At 33.2% G+C, this 20021-nt stretch overlaps 2 protein-coding genes across 4 annotated transcripts; one reads left to right on the plus strand and one right to left on the minus strand.

The window, feature by feature from the left end:
* Window positions 1-1950: 1950 nt before the first annotated feature.
* LOC132616609 (uncharacterized) lies at window positions 1951-3657 on the plus strand. The gene is made up of 2 exons (XM_060331149.1): window positions 1951-2208; window positions 3237-3657. The coding sequence occupies exons 1-2, from the start codon at window positions 2093-2095 to the stop codon at window positions 3439-3441; spliced, it is 321 nt and encodes a 106-aa protein (XP_060187132.1). The 5' UTR covers window positions 1951-2092; the 3' UTR covers window positions 3442-3657.
* A 1240-nt stretch (window positions 3658-4897) lies between these two features.
* Window positions 4898-10401, minus strand: LOC132616608 (protein ALTERED PHOSPHATE STARVATION RESPONSE 1-like). 3 transcript variants are annotated; one of them, XM_060331146.1, is made up of 5 exons: window positions 10189-10401; window positions 7773-9065; window positions 6991-7202; window positions 6415-6638; window positions 4898-5823 (listed from the first exon to the last, which is right to left on the minus strand). In XM_060331146.1, exons 2-5 carry the CDS (start codon window positions 8944-8946, stop codon window positions 5097-5099), a joined length of 2337 nt encoding a protein of 778 aa, XP_060187129.1. In that variant the 5' UTR covers window positions 8947-9065; window positions 10189-10401; the 3' UTR covers window positions 4898-5096. The 3 variants fall into 3 exon arrangements, with proteins under 3 accessions (XP_060187129.1, XP_060187131.1, XP_060187130.1); XM_060331148.1 differs by lacking the exon at window positions 10189-10401 and adding an exon at window positions 10016-10165; XM_060331147.1 differs by lacking the exon at window positions 10189-10401 and adding an exon at window positions 9923-10079.
* Between the last annotated feature and the right edge of the window lie 9620 nt (window positions 10402-20021).

Genomic DNA, 20021 nt, shown 5'->3' on the forward strand with positions numbered 1-20021 from the left:
CATATGTATTTGGCCTGAGTGTCTTGTATCTGAATGTATTTGTCTTCATATACATTCAGATACAAGACAAGAAGCTCAAATACATATGGGATACAAGAAATATGAGCCAAATACATATGATATACATTCAAATAAAGTTCAAATACATGTGACATCAAATACATATGAGATACAATATGAGCCAAATACATATGACGAAAATACACTCAAAATACAAGGAGAAGAAGCTAGGAAAAATACGTAAGAAAAGTACAGGCCGGGTTAGAACCTGGGCGGGCAATGGTAGCTACTAATAGTAAGATCCTCATAAAAGGTAGTTATATTTGTAAGATCCTTATTATCTATCTTTGGCTTCTTGGTACTCTACTCGGTTTGGTTATTTCAATGTGAATTCTTGTAATACTTTCATGATGGAATATAAGAAAATTATTTTGGGCAATGGAAGGGAGAAGCATAACAGAGTTGGTGCAAAGCAAGGGGGATTGGATAAGGTTGTTGTTAATAAGGGCCAGCAACAATTATTTCACCTCAAATATGATCGAATTAGGTTTCCGGGGGTGAAAAATGCATTTAATAGTAGAACTTGTGATGTTTATTCAAGAGCTGCTTGGGAGGAAGTGCTTTCATGGCAAGCTTGTGCGCCTTCCCTTGGAAAGACGAGTTCAAAATCTTTTGGGCGGACTAAATTGTTTTTGGCTGTCAGTAGATACTTTAGCCATATCCTGTTGATACTAAGTCCCTATCGTTATCTACCTAAAGCTATTTTGGAGAGGAAATTGGTGAAAAAGAGTAACAAGGCTGTTTGTCATGTGTTGATCAAATGGACTGGAATTGAAGCTGAACAGGCTACTTGGGAGTATCTTTTAGAGCTACAACATAGGTTTCCACCCTTTAATCCTTGAGGACAAGGATGTTCTTTACGGAGGGGTATTGATATAAGAATCAGAAGTTAGTTTGAGTGAACTTCGTTGGCAGCTGACTTGGCAATTCAGTTAGGGTTAGTTAGAGTTGTTAGATAGACAGTTATAGTTGTTAATTGTTCAGCTATTGTAGCCTTGATTCAGTTCAGTCGATGCCTTGTAGGCTATATAGCCAATTCTGTAAATGTACTTGATTCATTCTATTCAAGATATACAAGTCTATTCTTTCTCTCTCTATACAACTCTCTCATTTAGCTTTCTTCTCGGATTAATCCCTGAACTAGCTTCTCCCTTTCCTCGAGTTGAATCTCCTGGATTGACCCTATTCCATCAATTATCATTCGGGCATCCTATTTAATCTCTCTTTTTTGGATTGGGGGTTGAGTTTGGGGAAATGTATGGGAAAGTTGAATAAGAGAAACAAGTCAATTTGGAATAAAAAAATATTTATTTCAGCCGAAATGATGATATACAATAGCCTTCCAATAATTATGTTCGTTTAAGGAAAAAAAAAACAGGATAGTCTTTTTGCAAATTATGAATTGCGCTCCTTTAACATTCTCGCCCAAAGGAGTTGATAAGAAATGTATAACGTATTAACATGCTATGTCATTTATAAGAAAAATAGATGGAATAACCATCATCAAAGGTAACAATAGAGTGGTACGTAATTATCTATGCTTAATTATAGGTCAGAAATTTAAGTTCAAGGACTAGAGTCACCTTTAGTAGGAAGCGTTTTACCTCTAAAGTGGGACTTCGTAACACAATTAAAATCAATAGGCCTGAAGAAAGTACTCAAAAGTGGGACTTCCCAGCATGAATGCGAACCAATCCGGCCTATAGCACATATCAAACGTCGCATAAAAAACTAAAAAATAAGAAGTATAATTGAGTAAATAATTTCCCACGACCAATTACAAATTGAATAGAAAAAATAACTTTATAAATATTTTCAAAGTTTTATTTACCGGTCTCCTATGTTAAAAAGGCTTATATAGTACCAATAGTACTAATGATCTCTCTGTACAAAAATACAACCCCAAATATCTTATCCATTCTACTGGAGGGGATAACAGAGCCTTTTTGTTCTTTCCAAAATCATTTCTCTTTCTATTTATGCAGTTGTGAAAAGTGACCCCCCATTCATTTATCAGAAAAAAAAAGGGAAAATGTTTGAACACATAACAGCAAGTGAAATAGCAGGATTTGGGGTGGGCGCTTTATTACTTGGCGCCACAGTTTATGCTCCCAAAATTGACTCCTTCATCTCTACTTCTCAGCGTAGGTATGCACTGTTTCTATATCTCTACTTATTTCTTGTTTTTTTTCTTCTTTTCCTTTTTGTTGTTATCTATCATTTGCCTTCTCTTTTTATCCATGTAAACAAGTGAATGAGTTAGGATATGAGTAATACTGTACTGAATGTGTAGAGATATTTTTACACTTCCAGTGTATTTCAGCTTACAAAAGGATGTTAATTACCACTTTTAAGTTTTACCAATGTTTTCTTGATGAAGTTTTAAGTTTTACCATTGTTACTAACTAGTAGTCCACTTATCATAGAAATTTACTTATAATTACCTTATCTGCGGATTAGGTGCACGTCATGGGTTCTTTGTTATAGATAGGCGAACATCATTGGGTCGAACTCTGTTACAAACAAAAGACTGGTATTTAGGATATAGGGGCAAGCTAATTATTCACCGAGTTTCGAACAGTGTGTCACCGGCTCTGGAGTATTTCAGTTATAAAATGTATAGTATTTAAGCTTGTAAATACTAGTTTAGGAAACTTAAAGAGTTTCCCATTAGCCAAAGCGGATCTACAACAACCCCGAGTTCACGACTCGGTCACCGGTTATTAGAAATCCTTATGAAGCGAATGAATCTTTTTGTCAACGGCCTAAAGATCCTCTAGAAGATGCAGAGGTGTTTTCTTTGTAAACTCTAGCCATCATATTATGGTGGAAAAACTTATATTTTCCTACATTCATAATGGTGTATTTATACATTATAGGTAGGGATTAGGAGGAGGACAAGTTAACCGGCGAACGGGCTAATTAATACACCTCATTGGTGGACCCAACTCAGTAGCTATTTCCAACATAAAAAAATTTACCTTATAAGTGATCTGAATGTATTTTTTTACGCTATTAGTGCATAGAACTTAAACTCAATGAATTATATAGTTCACAGCTCGTATTGTTCATCAAGAACTCAATTGTTTTGTTTCAGTTACATAATGTATAGAGTTTTTAGAGAAAAGGGGATAAATTCTTTTGCTGCACTTTTTTTTTTTTCTTCCTATGAGCAGTTCACTGGGGATGTGCAAAAGATGTGGAGATTTGAGGCTGATAGCATGTTCAAGCTGCAAGGGATCTGGTACTATTAAAGGAGGACCATTAAATTTCATTCTGTTGGAGGACAAATCAAAAGCAGGATCCTCTTCTTCTTGTACTAAATGTCGAGCTAGAGGACACTTTCAGTGTCCCGAGTGTTCTAAACTTAGTCAGGCTTGATCTACTTTATACTATGTAATCTTAGATTCGTTGTGGATGCTTCTTGGGAAGTTTCTTCTTTACTGTATAGAAGATAAATGCTTCTGTGGTGGAATCTGTCAAAATTTCTTCATAGACAAAAGTTATACAATCAGCTTGCATAATTGCTGTTGAGTTCTTGAAATGTTATATACTCATACTATTATATGACATTTCAGCTTGTCATGATACTTCTGATATTCTGAAACCATATGAAGTATTGCTGCAGTTACTGCTAAAGAGTTGAAGCTATTAAAAGCAGCCTTGGATTCTACTGAACTCCTAGGTTTCTTGGTTCATGGACAGATTATAATGTAGGATTTGTAATTCGATCACTAGTGATCATTGAATTGTTGTATTTGTCATCAGATCTTTGGGTTTTTATATTAGAATCTGGATATACAGTGTATTGAATGGAACATAAAGTAACATAACGTCCGACTAATAATGCAGAGCTTTATACAGAGATTAGCTTTTCGTGTACCTCAAACCAATCTATCCACTCAAACCACATTTACTAGAAAAAGGATACCCTCAGTATACATTACATTTCTGATAGCAGTAATGAGAAAGGAGGCTTGCACGAAGATATCCAATGTTTTTACCAGAAGATAAGGCTTGAATTCACCAAGAGTCATTGCATGAATATGACCCATTCTTGAAATGATGAAAATGGCTGTTATCTCTGACAACTATCTCGCTCTCATAGATTTCAGATGATAGTTTCGTAACAGTGTGGAGATCATTGCAAACACGTAGGTTTTTCACTATACGAATTGAAGTTCCAGGCTTGACATTAATCAGACCAAAAGCAATGGTCAGCCTCTCACTGTCATTCTCCAATTCAGCTTCCGTTTCCTTCTTCCCTTTAACGTACAACAGAACTTGGCTTGTATCTGCTCCATGTCCCCCTATCATCGAATTCTAAGTGATTATGTTGCATATCTGGCTATCATGGAATACTTCTCATTCATTGCATACCCAGCTATCATCGAATACTAAGTGATCATGTATCATGATCAAGATTTCATATACCCATTAACCGTGGCATTTTAAGAAGCTAAATCTCTACTTAGCAATTTGTCAAACTTCTCCCTTGCCTCTTCAATTCTCCCACTTTTTGACAACCCGTCAATCAAAACGATCCAAGAAAAAGCATCCCTTTCCGCCATTTCATGAAACAATTCAATTGCAACCTCAATTTCACCACACTTGAAATGCCCATCCATCAAAGTATTCCAAGAAATACATGTGCAACATTTTATCAAAAACTTTACTTGCAGAATCGAGGTCACCACATTTGGAGTACACACTAACGAATTTGCAAAGCCAACCCATGAATCATCTAACATGTTGTTTGATTTAATGTATTAAGAGCATTTTTTTGTGTGCTACACAGAATGTTTACTTGGTTATGAATGGGATTATACCTTGAAAGTTGGTGTAGACTTAAATCTACAAACTATTTAGATAAAAGAAAGCCACTTACACTTTCTATTCCTTCTGTGTTCTGCATAATCAGAAGCCCAGATTCAATACTAACATATATATTAAGGCACCTCTATATGACTCAAGTTACTCAACATTTAATTTACATTGCATTCCTTCCTACCTAACCTAATATATTTTAACGTAAATTACACTGCATTTTGATTCAAATTTTCTGGCTTTTTGGTATTCTCACAATTCTTTAGCAAATCAGTATACCCATCAGCTGAAGCTATGGCAAACTCTGTCAGTGAGCTGAGAGCAACTGACATTCCTGCACATAACACTCTAATGGCAACCTCTGCCATTTTTTCTGCTGTCATTATTTCCTCGTCAAACTGTCCAACTTCCACGACCTCCATGTTCCCAACTGATTCCTCCCCATGCCTCTTTGACCCACCAGGAGTCCGACGGGAGTCTTCTCTTAGTTGTTGCGCATAGAGTGAGCCTACTCCTGCTGCGAAAAAATCTAGTCCTTCAAGCACTTTTGTCTCCCTGATGGAGTCTAACAACCTGGACCATTGGATGCAAATGCTGAATATTGGTGGAGCTCCCGGGGAACGACGAGGAGATAAGGGTGATTTTGATGCGTCAGAATCTGAACAAGCACAGCGTAAAAGCCAGCCTGCTAAAGCATGCAAGTATGATCGTTGAGAAACGATCCATGACTCAAAACAGGCTCTCCAATTTCTGAGCTCCATCTCAAGGTTAGCAGCAGAACGGGCTAGATTATGGGTCTCAGAAGGTGACATGACAGTGTACTTCCTTAAACCGGACTTCTTTGAAGGTGTGCCAGCTAGTAACAGCTTGGCTTCATCTAGAGTATGCTTCTGCATTCGGTGGCACTCTGTCATAACCTTCCACATTTTGCCTAACCTGTTATTGCAATTAAAAGGGCTATGTTGTAAGTTTTTTTACTACATTGCAGCAAATAACAGTTCATGATTATAAATTATAAATCTGACCATTTTAGCAACTAACAGCATTGATTTCAAACTTTAGCTCCAATAATTGACTAACAAAACCAAATTGAGAAAGCTCCTGGAGGACATCTATTAATAGAAACCAAAAGAACAGAATCTCTGAAGCTCTAAATCACAAAATGTGCAAAATCAAGACCTTTGGGATCCTTCCGGTAAATTTGATATGAGCAGACAGCTAAGAGCAACTAATGTAAAATGTTTTACCTTATTTTATTGAATTGAGAAATCAATGTAAAATGTTTTACTTGATAGGTCTTACTTGATTCTATATCTTTAAAAGAACCTTTCAAGTTTTCTTTTAAATCTTTTTCTGGTAACATATTACAATTACGTGAGTATGTACAAGCGTATAAACGTACATATGTATGTATGGGTATGGGGCCAACTTCAAGAACATGACAGTTTGAGCAAATAAATCATAGCATTGGAATGGTTGGCTAGTATAGATAGCTGAAGAACAGTAAGAGAGATAACATATACATACCCTTGCACTAATTCTAAAACCTGAGGCTGCAATTCTTCATCCCTTAACGTTTCGATCCTTCTTGAGATAGATTCAACAGAATGGATTGAAACCTTTATCTGAGTATCCAGATTCCTAATAGCTGCCCTTGTTTTATCCACCGATGAAGGATCTGCTCCACTCACATCTAGATTTCTGAGCTGAGTCAATTTTTTCTCATACGCTAGACGGATCCTCTCACCTGCCTATCGAACAACATTACAATAGTGAGTAACTGATGTTCACGATCAACATCTTAGAGTAATTAGGTTAATAGGATAATGTTACTTAAGAGAAACATGTTTGGGAGGTCAGATTAACATGTTAAAAGAAAATTTTAACCATAATTTTGTTTTATGCATAAATGCATGTCGGATTTTCCTGTTATTTCTGGAATGAACAATGATAATTATTCTTCTTGCTCAAGAGTCATAATTGATAATTTGAATTCATTCTACTTTTCAACAGGTTGTAAACAAGAGTCTCATCTTATTTTTAGACAGTAACTAGTCGAAATTGGTTTATATCTTATATTTTCTTTTAGCAGCAGAAGTATACCCTGACTTCCTCATATAATTTTTTCTCCCAGGCATACAATCTGTCCAAGGTTGATTGATGACTGCTTGAGAACGTGCTAGATTCATCAGACAAGTCACTACTGCTCTGATAACCCTCATCTCTTAAAGTTGAAGGATTAATCAAATATCTCGACGAGGATGATCTTGACGACCCTGAGCGAAATAAAGCCACTGGATTCAACATTTTCATCGCTGCAAATAAAATAAGCAGATTAGCATCCAAACATAAATACTTCATAACTTTGACCAAATAACATGGCGCAATTCTTTGAATGACAAATCTTGAGGTGTTGGGATTAATTGATGACAATCAAAAAAATAAGCATGGACTTTTTTCTTTTAACAGGAAAAAAGGCACTGCTTGTAGTAGTGATGACTTCAATATCAGTTGCATAAAATCACATAGGAATAACATTAAGCTTCAAAGTGAAAAAACAATTCTTCTTATTAGATTGTTCCTGCACAAAAAAACTAGGGCTCTTCTAACAATGCGACTGTATACTGTTCTGTTGAAGCTTACCCATTTCTCCCGAAATATATCAGTTACTTTTGGTAAGAGAGGTTAAAGAAAACTCCACATTAGAAGCCATAAAAACTAGTGTTTTCCTTTTCCATGCTACTAGGAACATGCAAGGACCTAGCTCTTTGAATATTGAACATGCTAAAATAATGTGACTGTTGTTTCAACTGTATGCATACATTTTATCATATGTGGCACCATGCCATAAATAAAGATCTTTTGCTTTCATGTAAATGCCTTACCTGACTGATCAGTCGATTGCAATGAGTACTGAGCCCTTATAGCCTCTAACACAGATGACACTTCTTTAGCGGAACTACAAGCAATCTTAAACTGACTTTCAAGATCCTTAATAACTTCTGACATGCTCGTAGGCCTTCTATTTACATAAACAGTAAATCCAGGTGTTTCCTCTTTTGCTTCAGGATCAGCGACTGCTGTCTCCTTATTGCTGACTTGCCCTACATTCTGTGTTTTTGCCACTGTTGTGGTTTGGTTGTTAGTCTTAGATAGTAAGTCATGAATATGGGGAACATTTTCATGTTCATCGTCGGTTTCATCCTCATCGCTATCCTCATCATCATCATCATCGTCGACATCTTCCACAACAACTTCATCTTTGTCACAAAAATTGTGAGCTACTTTGGTCCTCTCCTCTTTCACATCCTCTCCATGATCAGTTTCTTCTACCTCTGTCTCCTCTTCTAGTTCAGGAATTCCTTCTTGCTCCCTAACTTGTCTTAGCCCATCATTGTCATCGTCAAGAATCGTCTGCTCAATACTGTTCCTCATAGGAGGATAACCATAATAATCTAGTGAAGAAAATGGATTCCAAAAAAAATCCCAATGTGATGTTTGTGGTGAAGGGGGAGGCAAATTAGGCCTGTTGTTGGGGGAATAGTGAAAAAACGAGGAGGAGTTCATCGGTGAGGATTGCATAGAAAAGAAACTATCCATCCCATATTGATGAACTGGGGAGTAAGCCTGGATTCTAACTGTTTCAGGTGACCTCGGTCTTTCTTCAACAGAAACAGCAGGATTCCCACCTGACCTAAGATAATTTACATGTATAGTGGATTTGTGTTTGTGTTTGGGTTTGGGTTTGGGTTTGGGTTCAGACTTTAAGGGTGTTATGGAAAATGTATTTGGTTCTATAGAGATAAAACCAGGACTAACTTTCTTAATGGGTGTAGTAAAAGGTGGAGTTTTAAAAGAATCCAGCGAAAACTCGCGAGGCTCATCGACTTCAACATAATCTCGAAGGGCAGCAGAAACTCTTTCCATAGCATGGATATAAGCCAAGTGTCCAGAAGCAAATCGCATCCGTTGTTCCACTGCTTGTTTAATGAACTTCTTTCGATCTTTACAAAGTTTAACAGCTTCTTCATCATCCAACTTGGATGAAGAACATCCCATTTCTCTCAAATTAGCTTTTTCTCTCTTCTATTTTAAGAATTTTTCAGGCTTGAATCAAAAGAGGAAAGGATATTAAGTTCTCTTAATGCGGTCACCAGATTCATATGGAAATCAGCAAACTGTTCAAAACAAGAAAGTGAGTTTCAGAAGTTACATTCGCGGAGAGAATCATAAAATATATATAACCAACAAGACAAGAAAAGAAACAAAACAGCAAGCTATTCTATGCATAAACTAATGGAAAATAATGTTAGATTATTAGATTCTTTGCCTTGTTTATAAGTCATGAGAAAAGAGAAAACTTGAAAGCACTTGCTCTCCCCAAGAGATCAAGATCATATTAAAAATATGTCTCGAATTTAAGGAATTTTTTCCAATAAACAAAAATTGCCATCAATAATTGAGGAAATATTTCCAATGAAATGTTCAACTGATAATCTGATAAGAGCTTAAGAGTATTGGTTATGCATTCAGGTAAAGCACGTCAAGCTCCAAAAATTGATATACCCATATTTCAACAGAAGATTAAACTGCACTAATCTCCCGCTATGCGCAGGGTTCAGGGAAAGGCCGAAACATAAGGGTCTAATATAGACAGCCTTACCCTACATGTCTTGCAATGAGAGCAAAATTAGCAAAGATTTTGAGCTTACTATTCAATAAATCAGTAAAACAGGCAAAACAAGCCAAAAAAAATGGAGAATAACTAATCAAAATCCTCTGTGAAGCTTGTAAAACTAAGGAAACATTACCCATAAATTGCAAGAACTAAAAATTGAGTTTGCAATGCACCCTCACACATCAAAATTGAGATGAACATAAAAGGTCATTAACAAAAAAAAAAAAAAAAAAAAAAAAATAGCAACTAGGTTCAGTATATTCAGCTAATAAATCACAAAAAAAGGAACCCATTCTAACATTTTCCAACTTAGCCGCAACAATCAGCAGCCTAACACATAAACCACTAGAAACCCACCTCTAAAATATCATCCTTCTAATGGGCTGAAATTTTGAAGAAAAAAAAAATAATAGATGCCGTTTAAAAGAAAAATGAATGGACGAAACTCACACAAAAACTGGACTTGTTTTCATGATTTTCTCATTCCCGGATAATATACCCTTTTTACCCCCCAATAGAAGAAAAAAAAAAAGCAAAGTGAAGATAATGGAAGACAAAAAAGAAGTGGGGTTATTGGAATATGTGTAACTAATCTGCATGAAGATGAAAAAAAAAAATTGTACCTGGGAAGAATAAAGATGTGAATAATGTGAAGTAACAAGATGAACAACAAACAATAACCTAAGTGGAGTTTGATCAGTGCCAAGTGTGTGAGAGAAAAAAAAAAAAAAGAGAGAGACGTTGTGACAGAGAGAAAGCAACGGTCAAAACAGATTTTAAAGTAAAGGAAAGCAAAGAAGAAGAATAGTATGTATCACGGAAAAGCAAAAAATTGGCAAAGATAAGAATATGGTGAGGTTTCAGAATATTGACGATTTTATACTTGTTGCCATTCATGTTCTGTTTATTTCCTTAAGTGCCACTCACTAATCGTTTTCTTACTTTATATTTATGTCAAGTCATGTAATTGGGGGTAAAAACTGAGGGCTCGTTTAGTTGGAAAATAAGTTATCCCGGGATTAGTTATCTCGGGATTGTTATTTCACCCTCAATGTGAGATAAAAAATATTATAATTCCCGGATAACTAATCCTATCCCAAGTTTTTATTCTAGCCAAACATAAGAGAAGGCGGTACTAAATTTTTATCCCAGGACTATTTTTGCTTATCCATCATACCAAACTAGCCCTTAACGTTTGGACATTGCTATTAATGTGTTGTTATGTTTAATTTTTTTGTATATTAGTTCATTCATTCCGAAACAATTTCAGATCTTGAAACATAAACTTCAAACGTGCAATGTCTAAAGTTGTTTCGAAGTGGTTTATTAAGCGTTTGGTCATGAAAACAAATATTTTTCACTTTATTTAGAATTTTGAAGTTGAAGTTGGAGTTGGAGTTGAAGATGGAGTTGTTTTTTATTATAGTTTTTGCAAAGAATATTTGGTTGTTTGAATGTACTGAAAGTTAAAAAAAAGTGGGGGAAAAAAGTGAAAGCAGAGTTTTAGGTGTTTCTCAAATTTGAAATACAACTTCAATTTATATTTGAAATTTTCATGGCCAAACGCTGATTTTAAAATAAAGTGAAAAAAATTCCGAAAAAAAAGTAAAAAATTGTTATGGCCAAACGGATTAGACTAGTAAATTTTTATGCATTGTGAGTATGACTTAAATTGTGATCCCTAAATCACGTATATGTGCACTTCAGTCTAACTAAGGTGGCACGTGAACGATTTGAACTGAATTTAAACGAATCAAAACAAATTGAACTAATAAAATAAAGTAGTGTCCCAACCCAACCTAAAGTTATCGGCTAAGATGTACTAGTACTTGATTATGTGCTTTCGCCTGTTTGGGGATACTATTCATATGATTTTTTGACACTTGGGTTTTTTACTTTTTTGCCTTCTTTTTTGTGGGTCATAAAACTCATAATTTTTGTATGATTTGCTGCGAGTGTGTCATATGATTCTCTTCCAACTTTCCTTCAATTTTTATTTTTTATTTTTTTATTTTCCCCTCGATTGTTTGGATTAATATTGGTTCTACTGCATCAAGTTTATTCATCAGCTTAGTGTATTTTTAGGGGTTATTAATTAGATTGTTGACACTATAGGCAGGTATTCTGAAATATTTTGAAAAGGTAATGAACATACAACAACATATCCAGTATAATTTCACAAGTGGAAAAAAATAATGAACATGTTTGTCCAAACATCCTAACGATAGGTATCATGTGACGTTATGAGAATATATATATATATATATATATATATATATATATATATATATATATATATATATATATATATATATAAAAGGCCAAAAAAGAATACTAGAACTAATTCTACAAAGGAAAAATAATTAAATCTTAATCATTTCTAGAGAAAATTTATTTAGCTCGCTCCTTGCTCTGAGTATCATATCAATAAAAAGAAAAGCGGGGAAATTTCAGTAATGTACAATTTAGCACACAAAATTACATTTGCATAGCCATATTTTTAAATTACAAACCCATGACCCAACAAATTATGGCCCCAGCTTGTATATACAACATTATACAACAATATACAAATTTATACACCTATTGTAGATAATGTATAAGCCTTGTATAAACATGTATAGTAATGTATAAAGAACGTGTTTATACACACTTCTACACTACTACAGGAGATGTTTATACATTAAAGGGGTTTATACAGTGTTATACAATGTTTATACACTGTATACAGTTTATACAGTGTTTATACAAGTGTTAAAATATAACATAATGTATGTGTTTTATACACACTATACCCTAAAAAAAATCAACATTAGAAAGAGACCTGGAAGGGAAAAATAGCATTTTGGAGTTTGATATGGGAGGGGGTTTCAATATGGGATGGAGGCTGCACAATGTAAAAAAAAAAAAAAAAAAAAGCATGGCCATTTCGGGTAAATAGTTTACCCAAAATGGCATACGATGTTATTTTCCCAAGAAAAGCGCTATCAATTTCAAATCAATAACTTAAAACTCTTTTTAAAACTCGAACCGGTCATTATCGAACTCTTCTTATACTTTATTTCTACAGGGCTACCTTTGGTGGTCAGGCGGGGAGGAGGGTTAGTTCTGTAAATAGTGATAGCCCTCCAATATCCTTTTATTCATTTTCAAAAATGGTGTTCCTATATAAACTTTTGATTAAGTACTATAACCGAATAGAAAATAGGCAAAATGTTCGATAGCTTTTAAAAAGTAAATCATAAGAATAAAAAATAAATTTGATTTTAAAAAATAAGATCAGAACCTAGAGGTAATTAATAGAAAATTTTGATATTTTTCGGAAAGTTTTGTGAGGACTACAAAAGCCCTTTTGTAATCCCTTATATATATATATAATCTTTTATTCTTATATTACTCGTAAGGACTTACTAATTAATTGAAATATTCATCATTAATTTGCAAGTCACCCTCTTTAAATGGGCAGATCTAGCTACATACATAGCAGTGGACATTCTTCATTTTTTTCTAATTCATTAGCTTTAAAATCTTAACAAGTGGAAATTTTGCATACATTTGATGTTTAATCAAATTAAATTAATTCAGTAAATTCAGGTGAAAAAATAATTATCTGATTCTCACTGCATATATACATTAGTGGATTCAGTAATATTCATATTACTACACATACCACCAAAAAAAAAATTAAAAAAAAACAAAAAAAAAAAAGAGAAAGGAAAAGAAATAAAAGTTGGCACTCATGCATAACCCCTATCCTCCTTTTCATAGTATGAAACAAATTTATACTTTAGAATTTTCGCTTTCTTTGATTCGTAATGTGTTTGCTATACTTTAATAATGTTGTTTTTATCAAAACGTAGTATTATTTCCCCTTAATGCTTATGAAATAGGATGGCAAATTCTATTCTTAAATTAATTGCCAAAAATATACCCATGTGCTCCAATTAGTGTTAATATTAAAATTATAGTCTTACCAAGGAGTAAAACTTCCCTTCTGAGGATAAACTTGAGGAAAAATTGTAAGTCGATATACATTAATCTTGTATTGAAATAATAAGAAATGTATCTATCACGCTTTGATGATTGAGAAATGAAAGTGCAAAGAAATGACATTTTAAGCGGCTAGCAATAAGATTCTTTTTCATTATATGATTTTAATATGAACACTTGATCGCCTTTCAACTTACTAGACAAGTAAAAAGAATGCATACCTCATAACTTGGTATAAGATAGCTTTTCGTGTCAGACCTCTAAACTAAGATTAAAGATTTAAAGTATTGTAAGGTCAATTAATAGTAAATTTAAATGTATACAATATATAGAATAGTTAACTTTTACGACTTTTTTCCTTTTTGTTATCAAGGATGATTGTGGAGAAACTTTATATGCAGTTTTGTAATTTGTTTAAGTAAGGTAACCGTAACTACAAAAAATGATTTGAAATTGATAAAATATCATCCACTCGTTAAAAACTAACTATAAAATAAGAAAGATCTCTTTAATCTTCAAAAATATTGTTCGATATGATTTTGTATCGATAATTATGAAAAAGGGTTGAAAACATACATTTTACCACCAACAACATATAGTAATCGTCGAAAATACCTAGAAGAGGAAAAGATCTTAGCACAGTAAAATACTAAAATGTTAATCTTTCTGGAGTTCAGCATATTGGGAATGGAATCAATATTTCTAGAGTTTACAGTTCGTTAATATAACAAACACTGTCTTTTGATATGCAATAGGACACAACATCATATAGTGAAAACTAAGAAAGGAGGTTAATAATTTTCTTATAGTTTCGCAGAATTCTTATCTCAATTTATGTAACAAGCCGTTTATCTTAGATGTTAAATTTGGAATAATTTTAATGATAGTATTGCTTTAAATAACTTTTATAAGTTTCAACATTAAAAAATAATCAAATTTAGACTTTAATGAAATATTTTATAAGCCTAAACTGATCTATTAACATTTGTCTTAACAGTCAAATCAACATCTTAAAATTTCTCTCCAATCAAATGAAATCACGTGAAAATTTGATAGGAACATTATCATAGCTTACTCCTAAAAAGAAAGAAAATATTTTAAAGAAAACAAAAAAGACAGTAGCCCATAAAGCAAAAGAGATAAAGCAATTACAGCTTTAATCCCACCAGATGCCTCGAACATGTTGTGATGGAAATGCCACTATTTCGTTTACAAATTTCAAGAATGCCATTGCCTCAAGATGATGATCCATTTTGAAATTTAGTTACTCCATCACTACTTCTAAATTCTACTATACGTTAAATAATAATTTGCATTTTGACGAAGATTATACGGGACAAAACAAAGTCATTATTATGGTAAACAAAGAGCCTGTTTGGATGGGCTTATGCCTATAAGCTATAAGCTAAAAAAAAATAAGTTGGGATAATCTAACTTATTTTTTTTAGCTTATAAGCTGCTTTAGATAAGTTAAGTCAAATTGATCAAATTATTTTTTTGAGCTTATTTTAAACACAAAATGACTTTAAGCTGACCAGTCAAACACTCAAAAAAGCTGAAAATAGCTTATAAGCAACTTATAAGTCAATCCAAACGAAGTCGCTCCATTTTTCCACTGACTCATGTTCCAAGAAAATTGCCTCTTATTTCTACCATTGTGGGGACATAAGTGTCCTTTTATTATCTACAACCTTTGGTCGATATAATTATCCTTTAAAAAATTTGCATCCCTCGAAAATGACATCTTGATCTTATAGCATAACAGTATTTGTCCCAATATATGAAATTATGTTTTTTTTTTTAAATGTTTCACTTATTTAATACTTTATTAATGCGAACTTAAAGAAAAAAGTAGTAATTTTCAAAGATAAAATTAAGATCTTGATTTTAATTAATAAATGTCTTTAAAACACCAAATATTCTGAAACAATTTCAATTAACACAAAGCGATTAATATTTGTGATCGGTGAGAGAAATGTATATGTGAAATGTCGTCTTAATTAATTTTTCGCGATCAAGATCGCTAATCCATAATTTTAATAATAGCTCTCACACATATTCAATGGAACAAAAGAAATAAAAATGAAATCTCCCCATTTTTTTTTTTTTTTATAATAATGGTATTCGGGCTAGCTTGCGTGCATCTCAACTAATTTTACGGAATCACCTTCCACCAGCAATAGATACCAGGTAACTATATTCACCAAGTTTAGAAAGTCACCGAGTGTTTTTATCTTCATTTTTGTTATTTAAATGGCATATTGACTTTGGATTCACATTTACTACTTCACGTTAATCCTTTTCAGCAGTAACGAGCCGCGGATGGAACATAATATTACTTTAATTTATTACCTAGACATCTATTTATTAACTTTAATTACTGTGACATTAAGCAACTACCTTTGCACAAGTCATATAAAATAAATTATTGTTGCAATAGTTTCTTACTTTTAACAAGATTCAATTTTTTAACAAACTAACCTAATCGATCGAGTCTCGTGATCGATGAGTATCAAATCTTGAGAAGGACAGCTATATTATTTTAAAACAAATAAATTCCACTTTCGCCTACCTGTTCTTTAAATGTTGGCCTTTTAATGTCAAAATATTAAATAATAAGATGTTTGACTTTGGGACAAAAGCTCCATTATTATTTTTTGCATTTTCCTGTCTGGTTGGTACTCCTATTGCCATACAGCCAAATAATAAGACAATATTATTATAACGGTGGGAGATGTTCAAAATTTACTTTCTCATCTGACCCCAAATGCTCAGGAATTAGGATATGCTGAAAGTACAACTTCAAACCGAGAACCCCCTTCAATTTGGTGGTTTATTTTCCAATTTTCTAAATTTTTCAAGTCGAAAAATATGTTCTATTTTACCCTTGTCTTTTTATAATTTCTTATGATGATAATGTCCGAGTTAGTATATTCACCTCAACAATAGTAGATGTAGTCTTAGGCCCCGTTTGGACATGGTTTGAAACCATGTTTGGACATGCATTTGGATATTTTAAGGAGTATTTTCTATTATAGACATAAAAAACCCCACAAGTTGTGAAAACTATCAAAACATTCTCAATTCTTATATATTCTTACCAAATGAGCAAGTCATAGTTCATAACAAAATTAATACTCTAATTCATAACAACCGACTCAAAATTAATACTAGAAGACCTTTCTAAAAATACAACATCAATTGATCAAATTTTAGTTCAATAAATAAAATTAAACTGTGGGTCCTTTTTTACAAAATTAAAAGGTTGGTAGACATAAATAAAATTTGGTGGAAGTTAATGAGATTCATAAATGATTGATGGGGGTAATTGTTAAAAATATTTACCAACTTATGGGTCTTTTTTTACAAAATATAAACTTATGGGTTAAATTTTATATTTAAAAAAATTGAAACCATGGTTTCAAACCCCAAATCATGCCTTTTTGGATGATTTGGGGTTTCAAACCATGCGTAAAAACGCATGTCCAAACGCTGGTTTGAAACTATGATTTCAAAACTCACGGCCAAACGCCTACTTAGTATTACAGGTTCAACCAAATTTAATATTTTAAATATATATGAAAAATAACAAAAAAAAAATTATGAAATTCTCTAATTTTAAGTTGTAAGTAGTGCTATAAATTTTAAAATTTGAACTTATCAAATTTAATTTTTGAATGTCTCTAAATACATGTAGGGAGTGGTCGGGATAGAAATAAAATTGAGTGGTCGTACAAGCACAACCATTTTAGGATTTAGATGTTCATTTAAGAGTTAAAATAAGTATATATAGCCCAAGTCAATCCATTTAAGATTGGATCACCTTTAGTTTAGACTAGACTATAAAGCTCTATCAATTTGGTTTAAAGGTAAATGAAGTGAATAAAAATTATGGGTGATTATTGTTAAAATATGAAAAGCAAATAATTGCCAGGTGCACAATTTTTGTTTATATACTATGAATAGAGCTTACTTAATAAAATAATCGATCTACACGCATTCAAACACTACGTAATAAACAAATAAATTAATGTCACAACAAAGGATAAAGCAAGTAAAAAAAGGTCCTTCCAGACACTAGACTATAATACAGAAGATTAAAACACAGGATTCTCCTTTCACATGTTTATTCAAAGATGGAAACACAACTCATGCTGCATATTTATTCTTAGACTACCAATTCCTTTCACAGGTGCATTTAATTCTTGGACTATATTTTAAACTTCACTACTTCTGACAAATTTAATTCAGTGAGTTTTCCAATGCTAAATTTTACTACATGCAATTGGTAGTCTTCCTACTTAGTACAATATTATATTAATTTATGTCTAGGAGGAAGGTTGACATATATTTGCACTAACTAGAGTAACTAGATTTAGGAAATAAATAATTTAACAGGTGGACAAAAGTAACTTAAGGAAGAAGTATGGCTGCTGAATTATAAAAAAAACAAAACTAGAAAAGGAAGATGCATCAGTTTTGCATAATGGGTTGAGTTCACAATTACTTTATGAAGAAAAGATATTGTAAATTGTGGAAAGAAAAAGATAAATGGAGACATACCTAAAACTTTGTTTGTTTTTCTCTGTCCAACTTTTTAAGACTTGTAATATAGGAAAGGATTAGCAGGTAACAGATCTAATTGCAGGTGATTAAGGATCATTACGTACTGATTTTTTTCTCAAAACAAGTTGATGATATGGGAAATTAAAAATGCTATTCTCGTATTAAAACTAAAGTGAGCTTGAACTTGGAATTGGAGTTGTATCACGGCTCCATTTTTAATTCTTCTCCTTGAATGTCCCTAACTCAAAAATAATATTTCATCTGTTCCATTTGATGTGACACGATTTCCTTATTAATCAATCCATAAAATAGTAATTTTTTTATATTAAGAAACTATTTAACTTTAAATTGTATTTTACTTTTAATGACATTTTTAACCGCATAAATGCAATAACAGATTTTAATCACAAGTTCCAAAAAAATTATCTCTTTCTTATACTTCATATGTCATGTTGAGGCCTAATGAGGACAATAAAGAAAAATGAGGAGAATTTCTCATTTTTCTTTTACCTTTTCCGTACTTGTCAATGGAACATGATTCAAAAAGAAAAAGTAAAATATCTTCATCTTTGTTCTCAAAATCAAACACCCCTTTAAGAATGGTAAATACTTAATCAGTATACTCATCATTAATACAGAGTAACATTCAATTTGCTCTTCGGTTTCTAATTTCTTGATTGCCTCCTCAATTATTCAATTGTTGTTCCTATAAGTTTCATTCACATTAACTTACATGCTTCTTGGGAAAGTAATTTTATTCGACGGCCTTCAGAAGAAGTATATCATCGATGGCCCATTACTGAAAGGCCTTATGAATGATGACGGCCCAGCATAAATTGCACGTTTGCCCTTTAAATGGGCTGGTTTTTAATTTTGAGATAATTACGGCCCAATTCCCATAAGTGATCTAGTTCATTTTTTTGCGCGGATTGGCCTTCTTTTGGGGTGGTCTTTAAATTTTGTCCCTCAAGTTGGTGGTCATTAAGTTTTGCCCTTCGCTTGAAAAGGTGGCCGAAAATATTGAGATTCTGGGTTCGAACCCCCCACTCAGGCATAAAAATAAAAATAATTTCGCAAGTCAAGGCTTTGAGAAAAATCTGCCTTATGCGGCGTAAGTTGCTTTAAGGGATAACTCCGGATCCGGCATATGTTGCCTTAAGGCATAACTAAAAGTTTGCCTTATAAGACAACCTATGCTGGATCCGGCATAACTTTAGTTATGCCTTAAGACAACTTATGTTGTCTCTGGCAGAGGTTGTCTTAAGGCATAACTAAAGGCATAAAAGTCTGCCTTGTAAATTGCCTTAAGGCATAAAATTTGTGCTGCATCCGGCATAACTTTCCCCAAGTCTTGCCTTGCGAAATTAATTTTTATTTTTATGCTGGAGCCTGGGTTCAAACCCAGAACCTCAGGGTTTCTACGTGAAGGGCAAAAATTAAAGACCAACAATTTGAGCGCCAAAAATTAAAGACCACACCAAATGAGGGCATTCCTGCCAATTGCCCAAAATAGTTTATCTAACCCCATTCCTTAGTTATTAGGGGCTTTTAATTAAAGGTGATAAAAATGTTTAAAAATTGAGTTGGGGTAACTCTAGTTTTTTTAATTGAATAGGGGTGATAAACTTTGAATTAGTAATTAGAGAGTTTTGACTTCCCCCAAAGTTAATTTTTTAACACTTTGACCTCAAGCTTTGTTTTTTACACTTTGCCTTCTAGTTTTGTTTTTAACACTTTGACCCAACTCATATAAATCATAAAATACCCCTGCCTCCCTTGCCCCCACCCCGCCCCTTGCCCTTGCCCCCCACCCCGCCCCCTGCCCTTGCCCCCCACCCCCACGCCCCACAAAAAAATGTTTTTTTAAAAAAGATTTTGAAAAGTTTTTTTTTTTTTTTTG

This window comes from Lycium barbarum, chromosome 11 (genome assembly GCF_019175385.1).
Source record: "Lycium barbarum isolate Lr01 chromosome 11, ASM1917538v2, whole genome shotgun sequence".
Lineage (NCBI taxonomy): Eukaryota > Viridiplantae > Streptophyta > Magnoliopsida > Solanales > Solanaceae > Lycium > Lycium barbarum.

What these genes read in the sequence shown, in the direction of transcription:
- LOC132616608 (XM_060331146.1), bottom strand. Translation starts at nt 8,946, where the DNA reads ATGGGATGTTCTTCATCCAAGTTGGATGATGAAGAAGCTGTTAAACTT. An exon ending in GCAATCGACTGATCAGTCAG is followed by an intron (nt 7,203 to 7,772) that starts GTAAGGCATTTA and finishes TTTTATTTGCAG; the next exon opens with CGATGAAAATGTTGAATCCA. An exon ending in AATTATATGAGGAAGTCAGG is followed by an intron (nt 6,639 to 6,990) that starts GTATACTTCTGC and finishes GTTGTTCGATAG; the next exon opens with GCAGGTGAGAGGATCCGTCT.
- LOC132616609 (XM_060331149.1), top strand. Translation starts at nt 2,093, where the DNA reads ATGTTTGAACACATAACAGCAAGTGAAATAGCAGGATTTGGGGTGGGC. An exon ending in ATCTCTACTTCTCAGCGTAG is followed by an intron (nt 2,209 to 3,236) that starts GTATGCACTGTT and finishes TCCTATGAGCAG; the next exon opens with TTCACTGGGGATGTGCAAAA.